Source organism: Ailuropoda melanoleuca, chromosome 7 (genome assembly GCF_002007445.2).
Source record: "Ailuropoda melanoleuca isolate Jingjing chromosome 7, ASM200744v2, whole genome shotgun sequence".
Taxonomy (NCBI): Eukaryota; Metazoa; Chordata; class Mammalia; order Carnivora; family Ursidae; genus Ailuropoda; species Ailuropoda melanoleuca.
The window spans coordinates 96,540,598-96,564,307 of record NC_048224.1 but is presented as its reverse complement, the minus strand read 5'-3'; the positions used below and the strand labels follow the sequence as shown (position 1 = coordinate 96,564,307).

Here is a 23,710-nt window from a genome sequence, read left to right as displayed (position 1 = left end):
ATACAATATGTGTGTTAATTGGTTATATTAACGGTTAAGACTTCTGGTCAACAGTAGGCTATTAGTAGCTAAATTTTGGGGGAGTCAAAAGTTTATGCATGGATTTTCTACTGTGCCGGGGGAGTTAGCACCCCTAACACAACCCATGTTGCTCAAGGATTAATTGCATATAGAAGGCCTTAATACAAATGTAGGTAAAATAATATTGGCAATAGAAGGAAGTTTTAATTTTTATGATTCAGAAACTCGTGTGAAATAAAACACAACTTTATCATCCATATTGGGCATGGATTTCTAGGTCTTTTGTTGATTGGGGTAATCAATATATATGAGAAAGAAATAGGTGTAGTTTTCATATGTTAAACATCTTTCATATGTTGAAATTCATAAAAGATAAACACTTGAGGGTTAGATCCACTGAGGTCACTTGGAGTGCCTCTGTGGAGCTAAAGAGAAAGTAGGCTCATTTGAACAGAAGTCCAATTGAACTTTGTACAGGAAATGTTCTCGGTCTGTGCTGTTCAGTATTCAAAACATGTGACCATTCAGCACTTGTATGGTGCTTAATATGACTAAGGAATGGAATTTAAACTTAAATCCACATGTCACTAGAAGCTTCCCTTTTGGACGATAGTTTTACAGATGAGAAAGTCATGTGATATTCTTGGTGCGCTTGTTTTCAGCCTTTGCATTCTTGAGTCTGAAGGTATGGCTGCTCTCTAACATGCTATGGATTTCTGAGGTGGTGCACAGAATATTATGTTGTTGTGGAACTGTAATATGGGACTCAAGAGATCAGGGTGTATGCTAAATGGAGTTGAATAGTAAAAAGAACAGGGAAATTAAACCATGAAATAAAATGCGTGAGTTGGTATACTGCTCATTTTTCAGGATAGGAGATCAAGTATTTTGAATGTCTTTACACACTTCTCTGTTGGAAAACTAGTAGAGGTACAAGGGCTTCTCCCTGTCTTCAAATGACTGAGATTCCATTTGGAGAGAAATGTCTAACACATCATAGAGTAAGTGGTACCACCAGCTCCTACTGAATTAAATCTTTAAGTGTGTGGTGTGGATAAAATGCAACAGAGTAGCAGAGGGTGTATTTGCTAATCTACTCATGCAGCCAGAACTCTCAGGTGCTGTGCTAGGTACCACAGTAATGAGGCATATGGGGGAGAGATCTAGAAAATATGTAATACATAGAAGATTTGACTTCAGTTAAAAAAAAATAAGGGACTGAGGGTAGTGGATAGAAGGCTTTTAGATGCAAGCTGGTCAGAGAATATTTTTGACGTGGTAAAGTTTAAGAGCTTAAGAAGACAAGGAATTAGTGAAGAGAGTCCCAGGCTTTGGCGCAGGGCCTGGAGCCACCACCTGGGCAGCAGAGACCCTGAGGTGGGGAAACAGTGAGGCAGGAGAGTGGAGAGAGGGAGGTGGAGTCCCAGAGGCCAGGGAGCCTTCAGAGAGTTGGGCAATGCCCAGGTCATGAGAGGCCTTAAAGGTGATTTGGGGGAGAGAGAGAAAATTTTTAGTCTAAATAAATATGAGACTTTTAATGAGTTTTACACAGGAAATGGCCTATTTTTAAATTTACCTGTTAAAAGGAACTGCTATGGGGAGATGGATTGAAAGGAGGAAAGAGTAGACAGGGAGATCAGAGAGGAGACTATGGCATAGTCACGGGAGGAATGAGCAGGGCTTGGATGAGGATTGTAGTAGTGGTGGCTCAAGGAGTAGGTGGATTTTGCAGACAAATTGGTGGTAGAAACTGTAGGACATGTTGATAGATTGGATGTGGGGTGCGAATGAAAAGGAGGAATCAAGAATGACGTCTAGGTTGTGTGACCTGAGCAAATAGGTGGATAGTAGTGCCATTAACTAGGATAGGGGAAGATGGTTTTCTTACTGGTTTCATGTATTTTGAAGAAAATCAGAATATGTGTTTTAATCATGTTAAGTTTGATATGTTTGAGATTCACAGTTTGAGATATCAAGGAAGCAGCTAGATAATGGAGTCTGGAGCTCAGTGGAGAATGTAGAGATACTTATCTATTGTTTACGTGTAGATAAAGCCCTGAGAATAGTTGAGAATTCAGGTAGGACAAGGGGTGTGTGTGTGTGTGTGTGTGTGTGTGTGTGTGTGTGTGTAAAGATAAAGAAGAAGGCCAGAACAAGCCCTGGGGATCTCCAACAATTATCCGTGGTCTAGAAAGGCAAGAGAAACAAGGAACACAAAAGGACGAGTGGTCATTTGGGAGGAAGAAAACCCAAAGAGGCTGATTTCCTGAGCCTGAGGGAGAGTGTTTCAATAGGGAAAGTGACAAACCACACAGAGCGCTTCTGAGACCTGGCGCAAGATATTACTCTCAGGGGGCGCCTGGGTGGCACAGCGGTTAAGCGTTTGCCTTCGGCCCAGGGCGTGATCCCGGCGTTGTGGGATCGAGCCCCACATCAGGCTCCTCCATTTATGAGCCTGCTTCTTCCTCTCCCACTCCCCCTGCTTGTGTTCCCTCTCTCGCTGGCTGTCTCTATCTGTCAAATAAATAAATAAAATCTTTAAAAAAAAAAAAAGATATTACTCTCAGAATTGGCAAGAGGAAGGTTGTTGGTGACCTTTGAGAAAAGCAATTTTGTGGAGTCTGGGTGGCAGAAGCCAGATTAGGTGAGATGGAAAAAATGGATGGTGAAGAACTACTAACCATTCTTGTGATGAAATTGAGATATTTTCCTATAAAAGTAAGACAAATGGACAGTAACTAGATGGATATCTGGGGCCAGGTGGGTAAAACCCAGTAAGCAAATGGAGAAACTTAAATTAATGGGAGTTCAAAGACGAAGGACATTTGAATTGGCTCTTGAAAGATGAAATAGTTTCATTTGCAGCTGAGTGAACGTAGCAATGAACTTGATAGAGTCAGGAGCAGATGATAGACTTGATAATGAAGTTTATGGGACACGTGTTGGACAGCAGGTACTTAGGGTGAAAACAGATGATGGAAGATGAGCAATGTAATGATTTCTTTTTCCCCATACATTGGTTGTCAAATTAGTCAATTTAAAATGAATAATTCATTAATGCTTTCCTGAAGTAATGATGTTTTGATTTGATACTAAGAAACCTCCTTACTCATATTTAATACATTACCAACGATTTCTTTTTCTACAGTGTTTCTTTTAATAGTGGACTGAATTTTTGATCAGAGCACATGCTAGGATATGTTATTTTACCTCTATAGTTCTCTTACTTTTTCATCTAATGATCAAGGGCTCATGTTTCTTATATTGGTGATTTGTTTTTCATCACTGCAGTTCATCTGGTTTTCTTTTCATTTTATTTTGAACACTTCCTCTAGACATTTTATACCATTCAATATATTAAAATGTAACCAGGAGAATAAACTTCTTAGTTTGTTATTCTGCTGTTTCATCTAATATTAGAAGGGAGTATAAGTGACTGGTTTTAAATACATAATTCCTTTAAAAATCAATTCCTAGAAAATACACATGTTAATGATTGTATTTTGAAGTTTGGTAGATTTTTAAATTAGAGCATTATTTGGTTCCTGAATTTCTGAATTCCCTATCTGGCTGTATAATTTAGTGTAATTTTTGTGGATGGGCCATTGGTTGGGATGTGGGTGTATGTTTGTTTTGCCCTACAGGGCATGTTAATTGCTTTGTACCCCCCTCCCCACCCCATTCATTTTAAGTATTTAGTCACCTTTGTAAGAGTAGGTGAAAATGAAAGCTAGAATAAGCTATAATTATATTCAGCATTGGTGATATATTACTCTGACAGAGGAATGTAAATTGGATTTGGATATTACACAGTATTAAAACTGACCTTCTAAGGTTAAGGTATAAAATTTGTTACTTTGTCACCTATGACCAGTGGTATTTTTCCCCCCTTTCAGGATGCTTCTTATATTGAATTTTTTTTTTTTTTTTTAGCAAAATAACTTTGTGTTTCCCTAGGCATTTATGTAAGATTATTCTTTGGGGGTAATTAAAAATTTTTTTTCTTACAAAAAGAGTTCATTATAGGAAAATAGATAATACACAAAAGCAAAATGAGGAAAAAATATAATATCACCTACTTAGAAAGCCACTTGACTTCTTGGGTAGAATTGTGTATGTGTCTACTGAGGAAGTCCTTTTGTTTAATGCTATTGGTTTTTGGGAAAATTGGCAAAAGCAGGGAGTGATAAATGATTCATATATATCCTAAACATCCTTTGGATTCAAAAGATTAAAAATCCATTTTTTTTTCCTTTAGGCTTTTGATGTGGAGGCTAGGGTAGTGCCTACTCTACTTCTTAAGAATAGACACAGGTTGATTAAACCACATCTGTGATGCATTATCTTCTTCATATTAGTATTTTAAGGTGGAACAGAAATGTAAGGCTCTTACAAAGTATAGAGTATAGAATTTGTCTTAAAAAATTTTTCTGCTGATGTCTATCAATAATATACACTTGTGTCCACATATACTTCTATGCCACTTTTTAAAATGTTACTGAAAAAACTTTTTCAAAGCCTTAGACTTAGCTTTCATAGAAATAGCTGTTTTTACAGTGATTTGTCTGTTTATGTAATTTAAATTATCTAAGAAGTGTAATTAGTACAACTGACAAAAATAGGTTTGGAAACAAACCTCATCTCCCATTGGTTCTAGTGGAGGTTACTTGAGCATAATGAGGCAGTCCTACTTCTCCCTGTCAGGGAGGTACCATGGAGGCCAGGTGGGGGGCTCAGACTCCCATTCATGTCCAGCAATAACAAGAAACATCTCCCTGGGGCACCTGGGTGGCTCAGTCGGTTAAGTTTCTTCCTGCTTTTGTCTCAGGTCATGATCTCAGGGTCCTGGGATTGAGCTCTGTTTTGGGCTCCCTGCTTAGTGGGGCGCCTGCCTCTCTCTCTCCCTCTGCTGCTCCCCTGCTTGGGCTCTCTCTTTCTCTAATAAATAAATAAAATCTTAAAAAAAAAAAGACCTCTTCCTAAGATGTCAGTAGAGACCAATTGGAGAACATGGACCTCTGTTTTCACCTGGCAGCAGTGAGGTGATGCTTGTCCTTCATCCACTGGAGCAGTATCATAGGATGTAAGCTAAAAAAGAAGAGATTGAAATAAAACCTGGACTATTGTAACGTAATAGTCTAAGTTTCCATATTTCAGTGTAAACAACTGTCTTACTAAAAAGGAGGAAGATCACAAACTGCATGCAAAAAGATCATTATTAATAGATGCCAACATTGAGTTGACAGATATTTGAATATTCTTTTTTAAAAGATTTTATTTATTTTAGAGAGAGAGTAGGAGGAGGAGCAGACGGAGAGGGGCAAGCAGACTCTGTTCTGAGCACGGAGTCTAATGCAAGGCTTAATCTCACAACCCTGAAATCATGACCTGAACCGAAATCAAGAGTCAGATACTTAACTGACCAAGTTACCTGTTATTTGAATATTCTAATAAGGATGCTTAAAGGAGCCATCATAAAGATGTTTTAATGAACAATTATGAATATGCTGGGAGAAAAAGAATAGTCTCAGTAAATATGTAGAAGAAACTTTATTCTTTTTTAAAGCTCAAATGGAAATTTTAGAATTGAAAAATACAGTAACTGAAATGAAAAACTTACTGGAGTACAATGAGAAAATGTAGGGATGAGAGCAAAGAATTGGACTGCAGTATAGAGTAAAAGAAATTACCCAGCCTCCACTGACAGAAAATTAAAAAACAGAGCCTTGGTGACTTGTGGTGCTGTAACCAAAGATTTAACATTTTGTTACCCAAATCCTAGAAGTATTTGAGAAAGAGGGCAGGATAAAAAAGTATATGAGGAAATAATGGCTAAATATTTTCTAAATTTGGCAAAAGATATAAACCTACAGATTCAAGAAACTGAATGAACCGTAAATAAGATGAACCCAAAGAAACTCATATTAAGATGTATCCTAGTTAAACTTCTGACAACTGAAAAGAGAAATCTTGAAAGCAGCAAAAGATTCTGCTTTAGTTACGGGGAGAACCAATGGAATGACACTGAAATTCTCTTTGGAAACTATGGATTCCCAACGCATGTGGTAAAGCAGTTTTTAAATAAAGAAAGCAAGGAACAGTCAGCTCAGAATCTTATATGCTGTAAAAGTATCCTTTAGGAATGAAGGGGTAATCAAGGCATACTCAGATGAAGGAAACCAAAGGGAATTTGTGGCCAGAAAACTCACCCTAAAAGAATGGCTAAAGAACATTTTCTAAATGAAATTAACAATAAAAGAAGGCATCCTTGAAATACTGGGAAGAAAAAGTGTACAATATCAGTAAAAATATGGATAAGTATGCTTTTATTGAATTCTCTAAATTATGGTTGGTAGAAGCAAAAATTATATCTGTCTGACACAGTTCTAAATCTGTGTAGAAGAAATACTTAGAAAAGCTATACTGTAAACGGGGAGGGTAAAGGTGCATAAAGGGAGGTGTGTTAGCTTGGGCTGCTGTAAGAAAAAGGCTACAGACTGGGTGGCTTAAGCAGAAACTTATTTTCTCACAGTTCTGGAGGCTGGAAGCCTTCAGGTCATGGTAAGATGCCGGCAGGGTTGGTTTCTTATGTGGCCTCTTTATTTGGTTTGCAAATGGCTGCTGTCTTATAGTGTCCTCACGTGGCCTTTGCTCTGTGGGTGTGCAATCCTGGTGTCTCTTGCTCTTACAAGGACAGTAGTCCTACTGGATTAGGGCCCTATCCTTATGATGTCATTTAACCTTATTTATCTCTATAAAGGCCTTATCTCCAAATATAATCACATTGTGGGTTTGGGCTTCAACATGTGAGTTTTGAGGTATACTGTTTTGATTCATAACAGGAGGGAAAGTTTGTACAAGTCACTCAAGCTTGTAAAATGATGATGCCAGTAAACTTTGATATATTATGATGTACCTAGAACGACCTCTAGAAAAGTTACATGAGCTATAAATAAAAAACATGATAAATCAAAAAATCATTCTAAAACATTTTAGTAAACCACGGGAAGACAGGGAAAAGAAAATGAACAAACAGAACGAATACTATTCAAGAAATAAATACTAGAGTGAAAACTTAACATATCAATAATTACATTAAGTATAAATGATTATGCCAATTAAAGGAGATTGGCAGAGTAGATGAAAAACATCACCTGACTATATACTTTCTATCAGAAATTCACTTCAAATATATTGATATGGACAAAAGGAAAGTGAAAAGATATATATTATGCAAATATTAATAAAAAGGCACTTGTGGCTATTTTGATATCCTATAGTGTAGATCTCAGATTAAAGAAAAGGATGTATTTTTAGGAGTCAGTCCACCAGAAGACCCATCCTAAGGTACACATCAAACTCAGATGTGCACAGTGTATGAATCAAAAATACTAGAAAGGAATAGATAAATCCACAAATAGATTTGGAGACTTTACAACTCGGTTCACGATCGGCAGAGCACCTAGGTGGAAAATCACTGAACATATCAGAACTCAACCCTACTATCAAGCAAAAGCACATAATGTGTATTTATAGAACATTCCATCTAATAACGGAGTACACATTCTTTTCTTAAAACGTGTACCAACATAGGCGATATCCTGGGCCACAAAACAAATCTCATCAAATTTAAAAGAACTGAAATCCTACCACATGTGTTGTTCTACCAAAAGACTCAAACTAGAAATCAATAAATCGGCAGAGCACCTAGGTGGAAAATCACTGAAGATATCAGAACTCAACCCTACTATCAAGCAAAAGTACATAATGTGTATTTATAGAACATTCCATCTAATAACGGAGTACACATTCTTTTCTTAAAACGTGTACCAACATAGGCGATATCCTGGGCCACAAAACAAATCTCATCAAATTTAAAAGAACTGAAATCCTACCACATGTGTTGTTCTACCAAAAGACTCAAACTAGAAATCAATAACAGAAAGATAACAGGAAGGTATCCAAACATTTGGAAAGTAGACAACACACTTGTATATAATGCTTGAGTCAAAGAAAAAGTCTCAAGGGAAATAAAAAAAAAATACACTGGAGTTAATGAAAATACAACCTTTCAGAACTTTTGGCACACATCTAAAGTAGTACTGGGAAGGAAATCTGTGGTGCGGAATACCTGCATTAGGTAGAGAAAGAGAAAAAGAGTCAATAATTTTAGTTAACCCTTAATCTTTTTTTTTTCACACTTTAATGATTTTAGTTAACCCTTAATCTTTTTTTTTCACACTTTAATGATTTTTTTTTTATTATATTATGTTGGTCACCATACAGTACATCCCCGGATTCCGATGCAAAGTTCGATGCTTCATTAGTTGTGCATAACACCCAGTGCACCATGCAATACGTGCCCTCCTTACTACCCATCACCAGTCTTTCCCATTCCCCCACCCCCCTCCCCTCTGAGGCCCTCAGTTTGTTTCTCATAGTCCATAGTCTCTCATGTTTCATTCCCCCTTCTGATTACCCCCCTTTCTTTATCCCTTTCTTCCCCTACCGATCATCCTAGTTTTTATAGTTAACCCAATCTTAAAAAACAAACAAAAAAAAATCCAAAACAAATAGGAGGAAATAATAAAGAATAGAAATCAATTAAATTGGAAACAGTAACAATAGAGGAAATCAATGAAACAAGGATGTGGTTCTTTGGGAAGATGAATAAAACTTTAAATTTTATTGATGAAAAAAATGGACAAATTGCCAGGATCAGTAATAAAACCGAGTGTCACTGCGGATCCTGTGTTACCAGGGTAGTAAGGCAACACTAAAACTTGAAGCACAAATAGGACAACTTAATGGAAAGACCAGTTCTTCAAAGAGCAAAGTACTACACACCCAATATGAAAAAGAAAATTTGAATTGTCCTCTATTAAGGAAATTAAATTATGATTTTAAGACTCCCTGAAAGATCTTCAAGTACAGATGATTTCCCTGGAGAATTCTACCAAAGATTTGAGTAAAAATTAATACCAATTCTACACAGCCTCATCCAGAAAATCCAAGAGCAGGGAACAATTTATTTTATGAAGCTGGTACTGCTAGCAAAACCAAATAAAGACAAAACAAAACCCCAAACCCCAGATTTACAAACTAATGTCTATCAGGAATGTAGGCATGAAAATCTTCATCGTAATGTACTTTATCAACAAGCTAAAAGAAGAAAAACCCTATATCAATAGATGCAGACAAAGCTTTGACAACACTGAACACTTATTCCTGATAAAAACTCTGGGGGGAAAAATAGGAATGCTATGGATTGAGTTCTGTCCCCCAGAAAAAGGTTTTTAAGTCCTGATGCCTTAGAATGTGACCTTATTTGAAAACTGGGTTATTACAGATGTACTCAGATGAGGTCATACAGGAATAGATTTGGCTCTTAATCTGATTTATGTCCTTTTAAGAAGAGAGAAACAAAGTGCCATGTGGTGAGAGGTATGGAAATCCTGGATTAGCCATTACTCCCAGAAGCTAGGAAGAGGCAAAGAAGGGTTCTTCTGATAGTTGCAGAGGGGGCCTGGCCCTGCTGACTTCAGGCTTCTAGGCTTCAGATCTATGAGAATGAACTTCTCTATTAAGTTCTCTACTTTGTGGTACTTTGTCATAGCTACTCTAGGAAACTAATACAGAGGAATACTTTCTCCACTTAATATGAATTTACAAAAATTCTAAAGTTAACATTAAACATGAAAGGCTCAACATTTGTCCCCTGAGGCTGGGAATAAGGTAGGGATGTTTGCTCTTGCCCCTCTTGTTCAACACGGTGCTGGAAGTTCTAGCCAGAGCAATGAGGCGCAAACAAAACGAACAAAAACATGTAAGTTAGGAAGGAATATTAATTGTCCCTATTTGTAGATGACATGGTTGTTTACATAGAAAAGTTGAAAGAATCTGCAAAAACTAGAACTAATCAGTAAGTTCAGCAACAGTGCATGACTCAAGATAAAAATCAATTGTATTTCGCAAGATGCAAAAGTTTTAGAGATTTGTTGTACAATAGATGCATATAGCTGACAATACTATGCTGTATACTTAAATATTAAGAGGTAATTTATGTTTTTCACCTGAAAAAAATGTATTTCTTTTACTAGTTATGAACTTTTGGAAAACTCCATTTACTATTGCTTTCCCCTAACACCACTCCCCTCGGGGGGAAAAACACTATTAAAAAAAACAAAACTGGTGTAAATCTAACAAATCATGTAGAGAACTTATGGTGAAAACTACAAAATCACAATGAAGAGAATTGAAGTTCTGAATAAATGGAGAGAGATCTTGTGTTCTTGATGTTTGCCTGATTGTTTGGGTTATTGGCAAAATTCAATTCCTTGCAATTGTGAGACTGACATCCCTTTTTTCTTGGTGGCTGTCTTGTGAGGGTTGTCTCAGCTCTGGAGTTGCCCCCCCCACCCCCACATTCCTTGTCTCCTATTCCCCGTCCTCAGTCTTTAAACCTGTAAAGGCAGGTTGAGTTCTTCTCGTGCTTTTACATCTTTCTTCTTTCCTCCATTTTCTCTCTTTGATCCCACTGGGAAATGCTTTTGACTTTAACGAACTAGGTAATTAGCTTGGATTCACCTGGATAATTTAGGATAATCTCCCTATTTTAAAATGCTCTGATTAGTAACCTCAATTTCCTTTTTTATTTCCCCTTTTGCTATATCAGATAACCATAGCTTCTGGTGTTAGGCCATGGTATCTTTCTGGGGGCAGGGGTGAGATTACTCTGCCTACCACATAGTCCTAATGGTTTCCCATTGCCCACGACGTTATATAGAATTTTTTCAGAAGCTCTTTCCTACCTTTTTGGTTTTATCTGATACAGCCTCCTCTGGTAGTCAGCAAAGGCCTGTCTTTCCTGTTTAATATGTTTGCACATATTCCCTCCGCCTCAGAAACTGCTCTTTCTCAGACTTATCTCAAGACTCAGGTCAGACCTCAGCGGCTTTGGTCCTAGGAGGGGTAGAGCCTTCTGTTCCCTTAGCACCACGATTTTAATACTTATTACGTTATGGAGATAATTTAGGTCAACATTTGTTTCACCCACTGGTCTGTGATCCTTTTAAGGACAGAGAACATGTTCTATTCAGTTTAGTATTTGTCATACCTACTACAGTCTTGAGCACATAGTGTGCCCTTCCTAAAGGGTGAGTGACTTCGTTAGTGAACACATGCTTTAGTGGTAATGAAACATCACCCTTTGAGGTGCAGTCAGTCAAGTCCTAGGGTGTGATAAGGACGGGGACTCTAGATTCCACATCCTTGGTTCAGTATGGATAAGTACCAGTTCTGAAATCAGAATTGCTGTTTTTGGCATGAAGTTTGAGATAGGCTCAGTGATGCTGCCGAGGAAACGTCATGGCTTTGTATGTTTTTCTCCATCTATAAAGTAAGGGTGTGAGCCTGGGCATCAGTGGGCCTGGATGCTATTTCTAAGTGACCTTAACCTCTCTCTGTGTGTTCTTTTCCTTATATATAGAAATGGAAGGAGATTCAATTTTCAAACCATTGTTGAGTGCCTAGTCTGTTTCAGGTGCTAGGGAATTTAAAGACAAATTAGAAATGGTCCCTCTCCTCCAGGTGTATGTAACTGGTCAGGTTGCCCTTAGGATGTGGTAGGTTTATTCCAGCTCTGACGATCTATGGTGCATTTGTCTTTCTCTTCCTGGGAGCATGTTTGGGAGGAGAGAGGGTAACTGTAGTCTGTGGGAAACCTACAGGGGTAGTGTTCCTTTGGCCAGGAAGTAAATTTGAAACCTGATTATTGCCTCTTCTGCTCAATGAGGTGACTGTATTTGCTTCATAAAGCCAACAACACCTAGGAAACCACTTTGCATACCTTTGATTTCATCCTGAGGAAGCAATACTGAATTTCAAAGCCTAAGCTGCTTTGAACATTTATTTAAAGATGGTTTGAACATTTAATCCTAGAGACCTGCTCTCCTTCTCTCTCTTTTTTTTTTCTCCCCTTCTGTTACCTCTTCACCTCTTCTTTGCTCCTGCACTGAGCCCCCTGCTAGGAAGTGCTAAATGGCAATATACTTAGAAGTTGGTTTTTTTTTTTTTTTGAAGCAATTAAAAGAGAAGAGTTTGATATTTCCTGTTATAGAATTTTAAGAGGTAGATTTTGTGTTAAATTAGTACTTAGCACATTACTTTTTGCTGTTTTAAAGCAATTTTTTCCCAATACAAATGACATACTAATCTCTCTGTCATTTCTATTCATGAAGAAGAAACATTTGCACAGTGCTCATTCATCCATGAATGCAGTTTGTAGTTAAACCACATAATGCCTGATGGTACTGTGCTGACAGGCATAGAATAAATAGAACAGATTTTGTTTTCTGAAGATTGATCATTTATAGATCAGTTGATAATTTTTTCTCCACGTTGCTGCTTACGTTGATGATGAGGAATTTTTTACTTTTGTAAGAAGCTATGGATTTCAATGAACCTCTGTCAGTACCGCAGACCTACCTACTCAATATCACTTTTTATCTTGAACATCTTTTCCAGAAAAGATAAGAAGTAATATTTGCCCCTCATTTAAAAAATACTGCCGAAAACAGTAAGGGTGGGGGCCAAGGTTTGGAGAGAATGGGTTTGTGAGTGACGGCCTGTTAGTACAACTTGCTGCTGGCCTTGCAAATTTCTAAGAAAACAGGGAGCCTTTTTATGCAAATTTAATTTGTGTTTTAATATTACTTTTCAATAAGTACTTTTACCAGCTTTTTATGTTTAAATGTTCTAGTGTTTCTTTGTTATCAAGCATCTTTGCTTCCTCCCCTGTGCCTTGTCTTACTTTGCTTGTTTTTGATGTTCTGTGAAATGTATAGTCTGACTTTCATTAGGTTGTTACCATTCTCTCTGATTCTATTGAGAAATTAATTCCTACTGTGAGTTAAAAGATTGTAGTATAATTTGATATAATGCTTCTTTACATTCAATTGATTAAGTTTGCTTTATAGAGAATTAGTTCATATGTAATATGCATGCGTGGATGTAAATTTTATTTTAATGACTCACAATCTATAGTGCAGAAAAGTTATTTGGCGGGTCCAGAAATAGTTGATTTGAGGACTTCTGTGGGTCCTATTATGCTGGTTATAATTGTTATATTCAGGGTGATTAAAAAAAAAACAACAGATATGTTCTATTAATCAGACCTCAAGACTTAACTTGATTTATTTGGATTGATAGGCTTCCTAAATTTTATAGTGGGCTCCAACAGAAGCATAGTGAAACAAAATCTTTTGTTTTATTAGCATAATTTAGAATTATTTTGGTATAAGGCAGTTTTAGGAATAGTGACTATTTTCCACAATCATTGAAGGAGATAGCAGACTATGAATAATCCTAAATCACTTATATTAGCCTTGGAATGTCTTCATGGATATACTTTGTATACAGAGATTGTTAAAAATTCACTTCAAACAAAATACTGAAGTCCTGCTGTGGCGAACGAACACAGGAGGGCCTGATGAGCAGAATCTGTCCACGTGTCTCAGTGTTGGCTCAAGTAACACTCTCAAATTGCTTTTTTTTTTTTTTTTTTTTTTTTTTTTTTAAAACCTCTTTNATTTAGAAAGAGAGAACAGGGGAAGGGGAAGAGGGACAGGGAGAGAGTATCTCAAGCAGACTCCGCACAGAGCCCCACGCAGGGCTTGATCTCACGACCCTGAGATCCTGATCTGAGCTGTAATCAGGAGTTGGATGCTTAACCCACTGAGCCACCCAGGTGCCCCTCTCAAATTACTCTTTATGTGTTTGATTTCAAGCTTCCCTGCTTCATTTAAAATAAGAATAAATACACGGAACAGGATGTCAGCAAGGTAAACAGTTCAGCAGATGCTGTAGGTGTTTCCATAAAACATGAAAGGAGATTTGAAATGCCTACAGGTAACCTGTGTGTTGCTGATAGTGGAGAGTAAACTCAACACTTTTGAAGTAGCATCCCGGTTTCAAAACACTGGCTTCTATTTAGGTTGTTTTCTTCACCTTCACTCTAATAGCGATCTTTAGGCTTTTCCTTTATAGGAGAGAATCAGAGTATGTTTGTTGCTTAAGTACATTCTTGAATTAGTTACTCGCTGGCTTTCACTGGACAGGGAAGAGATGAATAAAATAGTTGACGAGAGTCTGCGATCTAAATGGCAAATTGTATTTTTTTTTTTTTTTTTGGTGGTGGGAGGATTCAGATTCTGAATATTTACAGGTAAATAAGCTGTATTCACAAGTGTACAAATGATGAGTTTTTTAAAACAATATTTCATTTAAAAATGTGTTTGGTTTTTATTGTTGTCATGGGAAATGTTCTGTCTTAAGAAAATGGTATTATATACTGGTATGTGACTTAAATGTGTTCTTCATATTTAAGAATTGCTTTTAATGGATGAAATTTTGCCCTTAAAGTTCCATTTTTCAAGGCTTACACACAAAATCATACATACAAACATATATACAAAGAAATAAACAGTTACATATCCTATCTTTTCCTTCCTCTTGCTTTTTGGGAAACAATATATTCTTTATTGTTCAAGACTTTCTAAATCACTACTGAAAAAATGTATTAATATCAAGGTAGTTTTTCTATAATCAAGGTGAGCTGTTGACTATTGGTGGTAGTGTCCTAATTATATTGCAGTACTGTGATTATATCATTTGGTTTACGAAAAGAGGTGGCTTGGTCAAGGTGAATATATTCATTTAAAAGTAACGAAGAAGCTCTTTTAAAAAAAATTGAATTTTGTAACTTCGGAAATTAACATTTGTAGAATGCATGTCAGTGGTTTGAGAAATTTTCCTAAAACATCTCTTTTGATGTCATGAATTTTTTTTCAGCAATCTTTAGATCTGAGTCTTCCCTCTTTTTTTTTTAAATTAAAATTTTTTTTTAAGATTTCTATTTATCTGTTAGAGAAAGCACGCACATAAGCAGGGGGAGCAGGAGGCAGAGGGAAAAGCAGACTCTCCACTGAGCAAGGAGCCCGATGTGGGACTCGATCCCATGTTCCTGGGATCATGACCTGAGCCGAAGGCAGGTGGTTCACTGACTGAGCCCCCCACGCATCCCTGAGTCTTCCCTCTTTAAATCTTGCCTGATTTCTGTTTTTAGGAAAATTCTAAAGTGAGTCTTATCGAGTGGTGTGTTGGTAAATGTTTAACAGCCAGCTCTCTGGGTGGGGGGAGATGCTCTGACTGGCAGCATTTGTTGATTTCTGTGGTATAGTACTTCCAACATGGCAGATTCTAGCTACTAACACAATGGCGCTGGACACAGAGAATGGAAGCGATGGGCACAGTGAGCTCTCACAAGCTACTCTTCCTTTCACAAGTAAGATAATAAATCACGATTGATTTTGTCCCTGGTGTTATTCTTGTATTTATGATTAGAACATGATAGGGGTAAAATATTTGTGACTATATTGTGTCGGGATATTCCAAATTAGAATACTGACCATGTAAACTGCCTTTTTTTTTTCTTTTCCTGTTGATCAGTTGGGTAGAAAGCTTTGGACGAGAGGGGCTTGGATTATTATTGGACATTTTGGAAAGACTGATAAGTGGCAAAATGTAAGTATATTGTTCATTTTTATTTTCAATTAAGCTACATTTGCCTGTCCAATTATAATTCTAATACTGATGTTTTTTATGCCAATGCAGACAAGAAAAAATTGTGAAGAAGAATCAGCATAAAGTCATACAGTGTCTAAAGGCTTTGATGAATACACAGGTATGTACATAGGTAATTATATTGTATTCTTCACCAGTTCTTAGAGAATTTTTATGAAATACAGTTGTGTATTATGGAATCTGCACTAAAGAGATGTACTGCTTTGATAAGCTGTTGAGTACATAATGGAAAAAATATTGAATTGCGTCGATTTCTAGTTTTGTATCAAATCAACCATCTCTCAACAGGAGAAACTTGGGGATGAATGGATCCCCTTGTGATGCTTAAATCCTCGTGTGCACATTAATCCTCTCTTTCTACTCTCTTTTTTGTTCCCCTCTCTCTTCCTCCCTTCCTTCTCAAAGAATAGCATGAATAAGTTTTGAAGTCATACATGATAATTAAACATGGTCTGCAGTAATGCTAATTACCAAAAAATCAAGTTGGAAAGACCATTTTTTTAGTCTAGGAACTTAAATCTTCCTATCTCCGATAGGAAGCAGGTCCCAGAAATGGAGGAATGGTGCTAAATGTAAGTAATACTGAGACCAAGGGTAATAGGGCGGGTTTGCAGAGCTTGCATATTTGAAGGGATATGTTGGAAGAGAGAAATACTGGAAGGTCCTAACTGAAGTCAGATGTATCTGACAGCATTTCCTTTTTTAATAGAATTTGTACTGTTAATTGCATAAATTAGCTCTATCCCATGCCATGTCTTTAGCTTCAACATCTAAACATATCTACCTCATGATGGGTGCAGTAATGATAGGTGTTTTCATTGCCATTAGACAGCAGGAGTGGAATTTTACCTATGGTGTTAGGATGGTTTGTGTTTTAGAGCAAAACTGTCTATATATTTATGATTAATTTTAGTTTTTAATATTTTCACATTTTTAAAATAAGCCTTTAGAGGACTGACTACACATTCAAGTAATGGTACTTAAATTAACATTCATATTTCTTTTTATTAAATGTAGCAAAAAGTTATATTTTCAGATTATTTTTGTCTTTTTTTTCAGCATTTCCTTGAACTGAGTTTTGTTTTTAACCAATGAAATATTTTTTACCTCCCTGCCTCCTCTAGTCAGATAAGATTCTCAAGGGACTATCTGATATAGAAATCCTCTCTATGTTATATTCAAATATTTTCTAGATTTGAACTCACAGTTCTGTAAGAATTAGATTTTAGGTACCGTGAATAATCTTGTGGATCATTCTTTGAATTTGAGAAGAATACTCATAATTGAAGTGAGGTGAGGTAGTATATAGAAGGTAATAGTCCTGCTTGGCTTGAGGTTGAATTGGAGAGCGAGTAAACCTTATGTATTTAGGTTCTAATTGATGTAGTGTGTTCTCTTATAATAGACTGCTTTTGCTTATAGTTTGTATTTGTAGAGCTGGAATATATTGTTTGTGTTGATTGCTATCACCTGTGCTAATAAGAATAGAAAGTTGCTGATACTTGGAATTAGTATTATAATGTCTAAATTCTAAACTTAATAATATATGAAATAATTTTTCAGTAAAGACCCACCCCCCCGAGATTGGTTGATGATTTTTCATTTATCTCACTATGTGGTGTTTAAAGGAGTTAATTGATGAAAAAATACAGGTCTTAAAAGAAAGTGGTACCTTATTAGGTACTCGTATTTGGTTATTAATATAATGAGCAAATATGGTAACAGGTGAAAGTGAATATCCTATAATAAACTGGACTGATTAATATTTTCTATTTGGAAGAAGATTTTGAATATTAGGGGGAAACAAAAGGACGAGAAGTGAAATATATTTGAACTGAAAGATAATGAGAACAGGGGCTTCATTTTGGTCAGTTAACTTTGTGTGTTGCTGTAAGGTGTGCAGCCGCAGCAAAGGTGCTTTGCCCCTGAGGCCAGCGTCCTTACCTTTACCTGTGTTCTCTTTGCTTCTGGGACGAGCTCACCAGAGGGAGTTAGCCACCATCAGTATTCATGGCCTGTTCAGCACCTACACGGGGTTTAAGGTCTTCCCCTTCTCCCACCTAACTCTTTTGCCATGGCTTGAAATTCCATCTATTAGGTAATAATAGGTCTCAAGTAGAATGCAGATGGAACCTGGCTTTAGTCTTCGGTTTAGAACACATGAATTTTCATATAAACCAGGGTGGGTCCTTGACATTCAGTAGAGAGACATCCTTAGACCTTCCAAAATTTGTCACTGCCTCTAACCTTATAATAGGCTTCATTTAATTCACTTTAGATGCTAGCACTGGTAAGTTGATGATTTCTCTCAGAATCCACAGTTTTTGTTGTGTTCTGTTTTGTTTTTTTTAAGTAACTGAACAAGAGTAATTTTATTCAAGTAGGCAGCAATTCTGCCTGTAGTTCTAGGTATGCAGTGGTGGTCAGCTGGCCTCATTCCAGCCTTAGAATGAGCGCTACATGCTTTTATGTTAGCAGACTCAGAATATCACCGATGATGGAGCTTTTGGAGGTTAGGGGGTACTAGTCAAAACTATGAAATCCGAGAATGCTCATATTCTGCTCTCCACATGAAATGGTTTAGAGCTGGAGGGCTCCGCAGAGAAGGGAGGTAGTATTGTCTGGAGGAAATCGGTGTGCCTTGCCTTGAGTAAGTTGGAAGAGCCCCCGGATTTTGATTCCAGAGGTGCAGGGATTGGTTAGGGACGTCTGGGTAGGTGGGAAATGAAGGGGAAATGCTTCACTCAGTCCTCAGGTTTCTTAGAACAGAGCCAGTCCTTTGGTACTTGGTAATCGTTGACTGATTGACTTTTTGAATTGGATCTAAGTGGTACCTTACAAGCTTCTGACAATTCCCTGGAATGATTATTAAAGAATATTGTGGTCCTGGGGGAATGGGATAGGCTGTGATGGGTGGTAGGGTGGGCATGTATTGCATGGTGCACTGGGTGTTATACGCAACTAATGAATCATTGAACTTTACAAGACCAGGGATGTACTGTATGGTGACTAATATAATATAATTTAAAAAAAAAAAAGAATATTGTGGTCCTTGGCCCCATGCCTGCATTCTCTTTCTTTGTTTTCAGTTATGAGACAGCCCAGGGCATCACGAAAGTGATCATTTCGTGGCTGGTTTTGCTGTCTATTTGTAAACTTTTCCCTATCACCACTAAGAGGGAGAAGTCTCTCCAGAAAGCATATCCTGGGGCCCTGGGCCGTCCTGCCTTTGCTGCTTCCTTTGTACCTGTGTTCCTTAGATAGCGGTATAAAGCAAATGCGGTATTTCAGCACACTGTAACGGCTTCTTTCTATAAATGGAATCTGCGAGATAGGAAAATTATAAATAAGATTTCATACTCACAGCATTTGAGTCTAAGCTTGTTACAGATTTAACTTTGATACTTATATCTAGTGTTAATTTTGACTTGAGCCATAGTTCATAGGTCTGTAATTGGGATTAAGGTCCTTTTTTGTGCTCAGTAGTAATTCTAATCAACCAATTTCTCACTTTTTAGAAGGATCCTCTGGGATGCATGGAAGATAAATCGTATCGTTTTATTGCTTCTATTTATCCTCTGTTATTTGATACTTATCTTCCATAGATTGTAAGTGGGCCCTAAGAGATGTATACATCCTTAAATCAAAACACGAAGTCATTAACATGACTCCTTATCTTCTAATTGGATGTGACATCCTAGCAGTAGCAAACAAACTTTATCCTTAGCCAGCATCATCCCATTTATATAATGTGTTTACAACTGCATTGTCTTTCCGATGATAAAATATCATTCTGATTAGAATACCTATGCTTCTCATGGCAGTTTCTACATGGTATCTGCCCAAGTCATCTTTCAACTCGTGCCCATCTTAGGAACTCAGTGCTACTCTCTAGGTCTGCACTGTGTTATGTGGTTGCCACATGTGGCTGCCGGGCACCTGAAATGTGGCTTGTCTGAATGGAGGGGTTTGTAAATAGAAAATAGACACTGGATTTTGAATACTTAGAAGAAAAAAGGGTAAAATAGCTCATCAACAAATGTTTTAAATTGATTATGTTGAAACGATCATATTTTAGATTGTTGGATTAATTTCATTAAAATTTTACTTTTTGCTTGAAAACTTGACATTACACTGTGGGTTCTCATTCTGTTTTTGTGGGATAGAGTTGATCTCTGTGTTTCCTTGTGGTAGTGTATCCCTCACCCACCTTCCTTCCCAGGAAAGCTCCTCATACCCTCAGGGCCTGATTCAAAAATGGACTGTTCATTTTGTCTGTTTCTGTTGGGAAATCTCAATTTTCCTCACTGCTTCTCCCTTTCTCCATTTGGTTACTTATCTCTCTTAATAATTATCAGTCCTACCATTGTAAAATCAACTTTGAGAAGTTACTTATATTTGGTTGACTCTCCTACTTCTTGATGTCAATACTTTTATGAATTTTTATTTAAAAAATTTTTTTAGAATGTTGTATATTCCTTATATTTTCCGGCTTTTACTAAGTGTAAAAATATCCTATCAACTTTTTTAATAATTATGTTTCCTCTAGGGTGCTATTTTTTCCCCCCAATAAACGGCTAACATTTAACGTTTTATTTCCAAAATGTTATAGTATGGCTTGGAAAGAATTATGAGTGAAGAGAGGAGTCTTTCTCTATTAGCCAAAGCCATCGATCCCGAGCACCCGAGTATGATGACAGATGTGGTGAAACTCCTCTCTGCGGTATGCATTGTAGGAGAGGAAAGCATGTAAGTCTTTTCAACTCATTTCTCTAGTTATATGACAGTATAATTTGATTTACTTAATGTTTTCATTATTCTATTTTAGACTGGAATTTACTGTTAATAAATGAATACTAAAGGAGCTGATTCAGATTCATAATTGGCTAAACAGAAATGTTTGAGTAATAATGATTTCTCAGTCAATATAGTAGTTATAGGCTAACATGTCTCTATGAAAACTATTTCTTCATCTTATTTATTTTAAACTGTTCTGAATTCAAGCCTTAAATAAAAATTCTCAATGAAGACTTAAAAATATATCCAAATGGATTCTGTTTCTTATGTATTTTTGTTTTTCAGATAGTTAATTCAGACTCATGTATATTCTCTCATAAAAGCAAACATTGTACTATTTGAAAATCTATTTGTAAGGCAGATTTTAAAAGTGCAATATGAAATAGTAGCACTTTACTGGTCGAGGGTACAGAGTCTTTGACCATAGAGTACATCCTGGAGTTTTAAACTTTAAAGACATTATCCACATGTGTTAGGGTTGTAACTAAAAGACCATCACATACATATTAAAAGATAATTATAAAGATAAACTTTTTTTTTTTTTAAGGTTGGGTTAAAAATTAAATGCCTTTTAAAAAGGCTAAAGATAAGGGCACTTGTGATAAACACTGGGTGTTCCACGTAAGTGATGAATCACTAAATTCTACTCCTGGAATCGGTATTACTCTATATTTTAACTAACTGGAATTCAAATAAAAACTTGAAACAAAAACCAAACAAATAAAAAGGATAAAGATAGGAAAAAACTGAACAACTAACAGAACAAAGAGAAATAGCTTTTTCATGAAGGCTAGGCAGAGGCCTGTAAGCGGAACCTCCCGCACACATTTGAAAGTTGTCCTTGTGCTGACCTGCCGGGGCTGGGTTCTGTTGGGCTGCCCAGTGTGGACGAGTTGGAGAGTCTGCAGGCACTCCTCAGGCCTTGCCCTCCGTGTTGTATCCATGGATGTCCCCAGCGGCAGTCCCAGCACCCTAAGCCAGGCGCACACCTTCAGCACGTTCCCTTTCCCATTTTCAAAAGACCCTATTATTTGTATTGCAGAACCCAAAGTGTTTATTTAACGCGACACACAGGATGCTGCTCCTGCTCCCCTTGGCCTTTCTCCCTGTCCTCCTACTCCACCCTTCTCCTCCTCCCTCTTTCCCCTTCCATTTCTCCTGTCTTCTCTTTTCCCTCTCCCTCCCTCACCACTTCTTCTTTCCTATCCCTCTTTTTTTTAAGATTTTATTTATTAACTTGACGGAGACAGACAGCCAGCGAGAGAGGGAACACAAGCAGGGGGAGTGGGAGAGGAAGCAGCAGGCTCGCAGTGGAGGAGCCTGATGTGGGGCTCGATCCTAGAACACTGGGATCATGCCCTGAGACAAAGGCAGATGCTTAACGACTGCACCACCCAGGCGCCCCTCCTTTCCCTCTTCTTGTCCCTCTCCTTTCTTCCTCTTTTTTACCCTCTTTTTCCTCCTCTTTCTTCACCTTCCTCTTCCTCCACTTCCATATTTATTATTTCTTGACTTCATAACAGGTTATCAAAATGATGTAAATAATGTTTACTGACTACATGTCTGTGTCTACAAACTGAGTTTCTACAGTATGCTAGGTCATGTTAACACACTGTTCTTTAAAGGAGTAGCAAGTGTAGTTCTTGTGCAGCCATTATGTTTTATGTTTGACTATAAATCCTTACTACTATGTATTTTTGGCTACCAGACTTCTTTATACTTAAAAGGAAGGAGAGTGTAGTGGTTAAGAATGCTGAGACAGTGCTCACCACACAGACTGTCCAATTTCAGATCCTTACTCCATTTAGGAGATGTGAGACCTCAGACAAACTGCTTAACTTTTTTCTCCCTCTGTTTCCTAATCTATAATAAGGGATGATACCTATCTTAGAACTATATACATTAAAACGAGTTAATATTTGTAAACTGGTTTAAATAGTGCCTGATGTGTAGAAAGCACTTGATGAGTATTTGATAAATAACCCTCATCATAGGGTTATTAGGAATAAATGAATAAAAACATGTAGCTACTACTTGATCCATGCCGTGCACTCAGTAAGCTTTTAAAATGTTGTTGCATACCTAGGAGTAGTGATTCTGGAGTTCAGTAGATCAAGCAGTTGTATTAAGGCATTGGATTATTTAATTTTTGCAATTTAATTAATTTCAAAATTTCTTATAGCCTTGAAGAAGTTTTAGAAGCTTTAACATCAGCTGGAGAAGAAAGAAAAATTGACAGATTTTCATCCATTGTGGAAGGTCTCCGGCACGATTCAGTTCAACTGCAAGTAGGTTTCATGTATAATCCTACACACTGTTTTGTAACTGTTTGCTGACTGGCTTATATTCAAATATGAAAGCCTACATGTCATCTAATATTTTATAACATTTCAAATAACGTATAGAATTCTAATAAATAATACATCAGATAATATATCATAATGGATCTTACATATGTAACTTGGCTATATCTATTATTATTTCCTTAGTTACTTTCCTAGAAGCTGTCTTACTAGAGATCTCTGTGAAATATGTAATTACAGTCCATGAACTGTTTATTCTTTATTACTCCGTTTGTTGATTGTTACAAATTTTAAGAAGTTTTGGCAATTAAGTGAATTATGGCTTTTCATTGATTTATTAGTTTGTATATCAGAAAAGTTAAGAGTTTACATGAATAATAATGAGACCAAGGTACACTAAAATTTTCAAAGATATTTAAATATTTAAGTGTTCCTAGACAGTCACTTTTAGACTTAAACATTAGATTGTCCAAATTGCATACCTAATATTCATTTAATTTTTTTTAAGAGGAGATTTTATTGTTGGAATTACTGTTAAAGTTATTGCNCATTTAATTCATTTAATTCATTTAATTTTTTTTAAGAGGAGATTTTATTGTTGGAATTACTGTTAAAGTTATTGCTAATAATCTGAGTATCTTTAAGGAAATAATTGATAGCTGACTCCCATCTCCCAATATTTTTAAAATTTAATTGGTGTGACCTAGCTGTTGGGATTTTTCAAAATTCTCAGATGATTCTAATTTGCAGCAATATTCGAAAACCAAGATGTATTCATAGCTACAAAGTAAGTTTATTTCACGCTTAATTAATAAAAAGTTATTTTTTTTTAAGATTCTTTTTTATTTATTTGAAAGAGAAAGCTAGAGATAGTGAGAAAGAGCACTGGTGGGGAGAAGAGGCAGTAGCAGGCTCCCTGCTGAGCAGGGTGTCTGACGCGGGGCTTG

General features: G+C 36.8%; 1 protein-coding gene across 2 annotated transcripts in view; it reads left to right on the top strand.

Moving 5' to 3' along the window:
* Positions 1–23,710, top strand: part of DIAPH3 (diaphanous related formin 3) — a 484,281-nt gene that overhangs the window by 129,811 nt on the left and 330,760 nt on the right. For both annotated transcript variants that reach the window (XM_019796633.2, XM_019796631.2), the window contains 4 exons: positions 15,529–15,603; positions 15,694–15,763; positions 20,276–20,412; positions 22,643–22,748. In XM_019796633.2, coding sequence (XP_019652192.2) covers positions 15,529–15,603; positions 15,694–15,763; positions 20,276–20,412; positions 22,643–22,748 — 388 coding nt within the window. The remainder of the gene's footprint in view (positions 1–15,528; positions 15,604–15,693; positions 15,764–20,275; positions 20,413–22,642; positions 22,749–23,710) is intronic.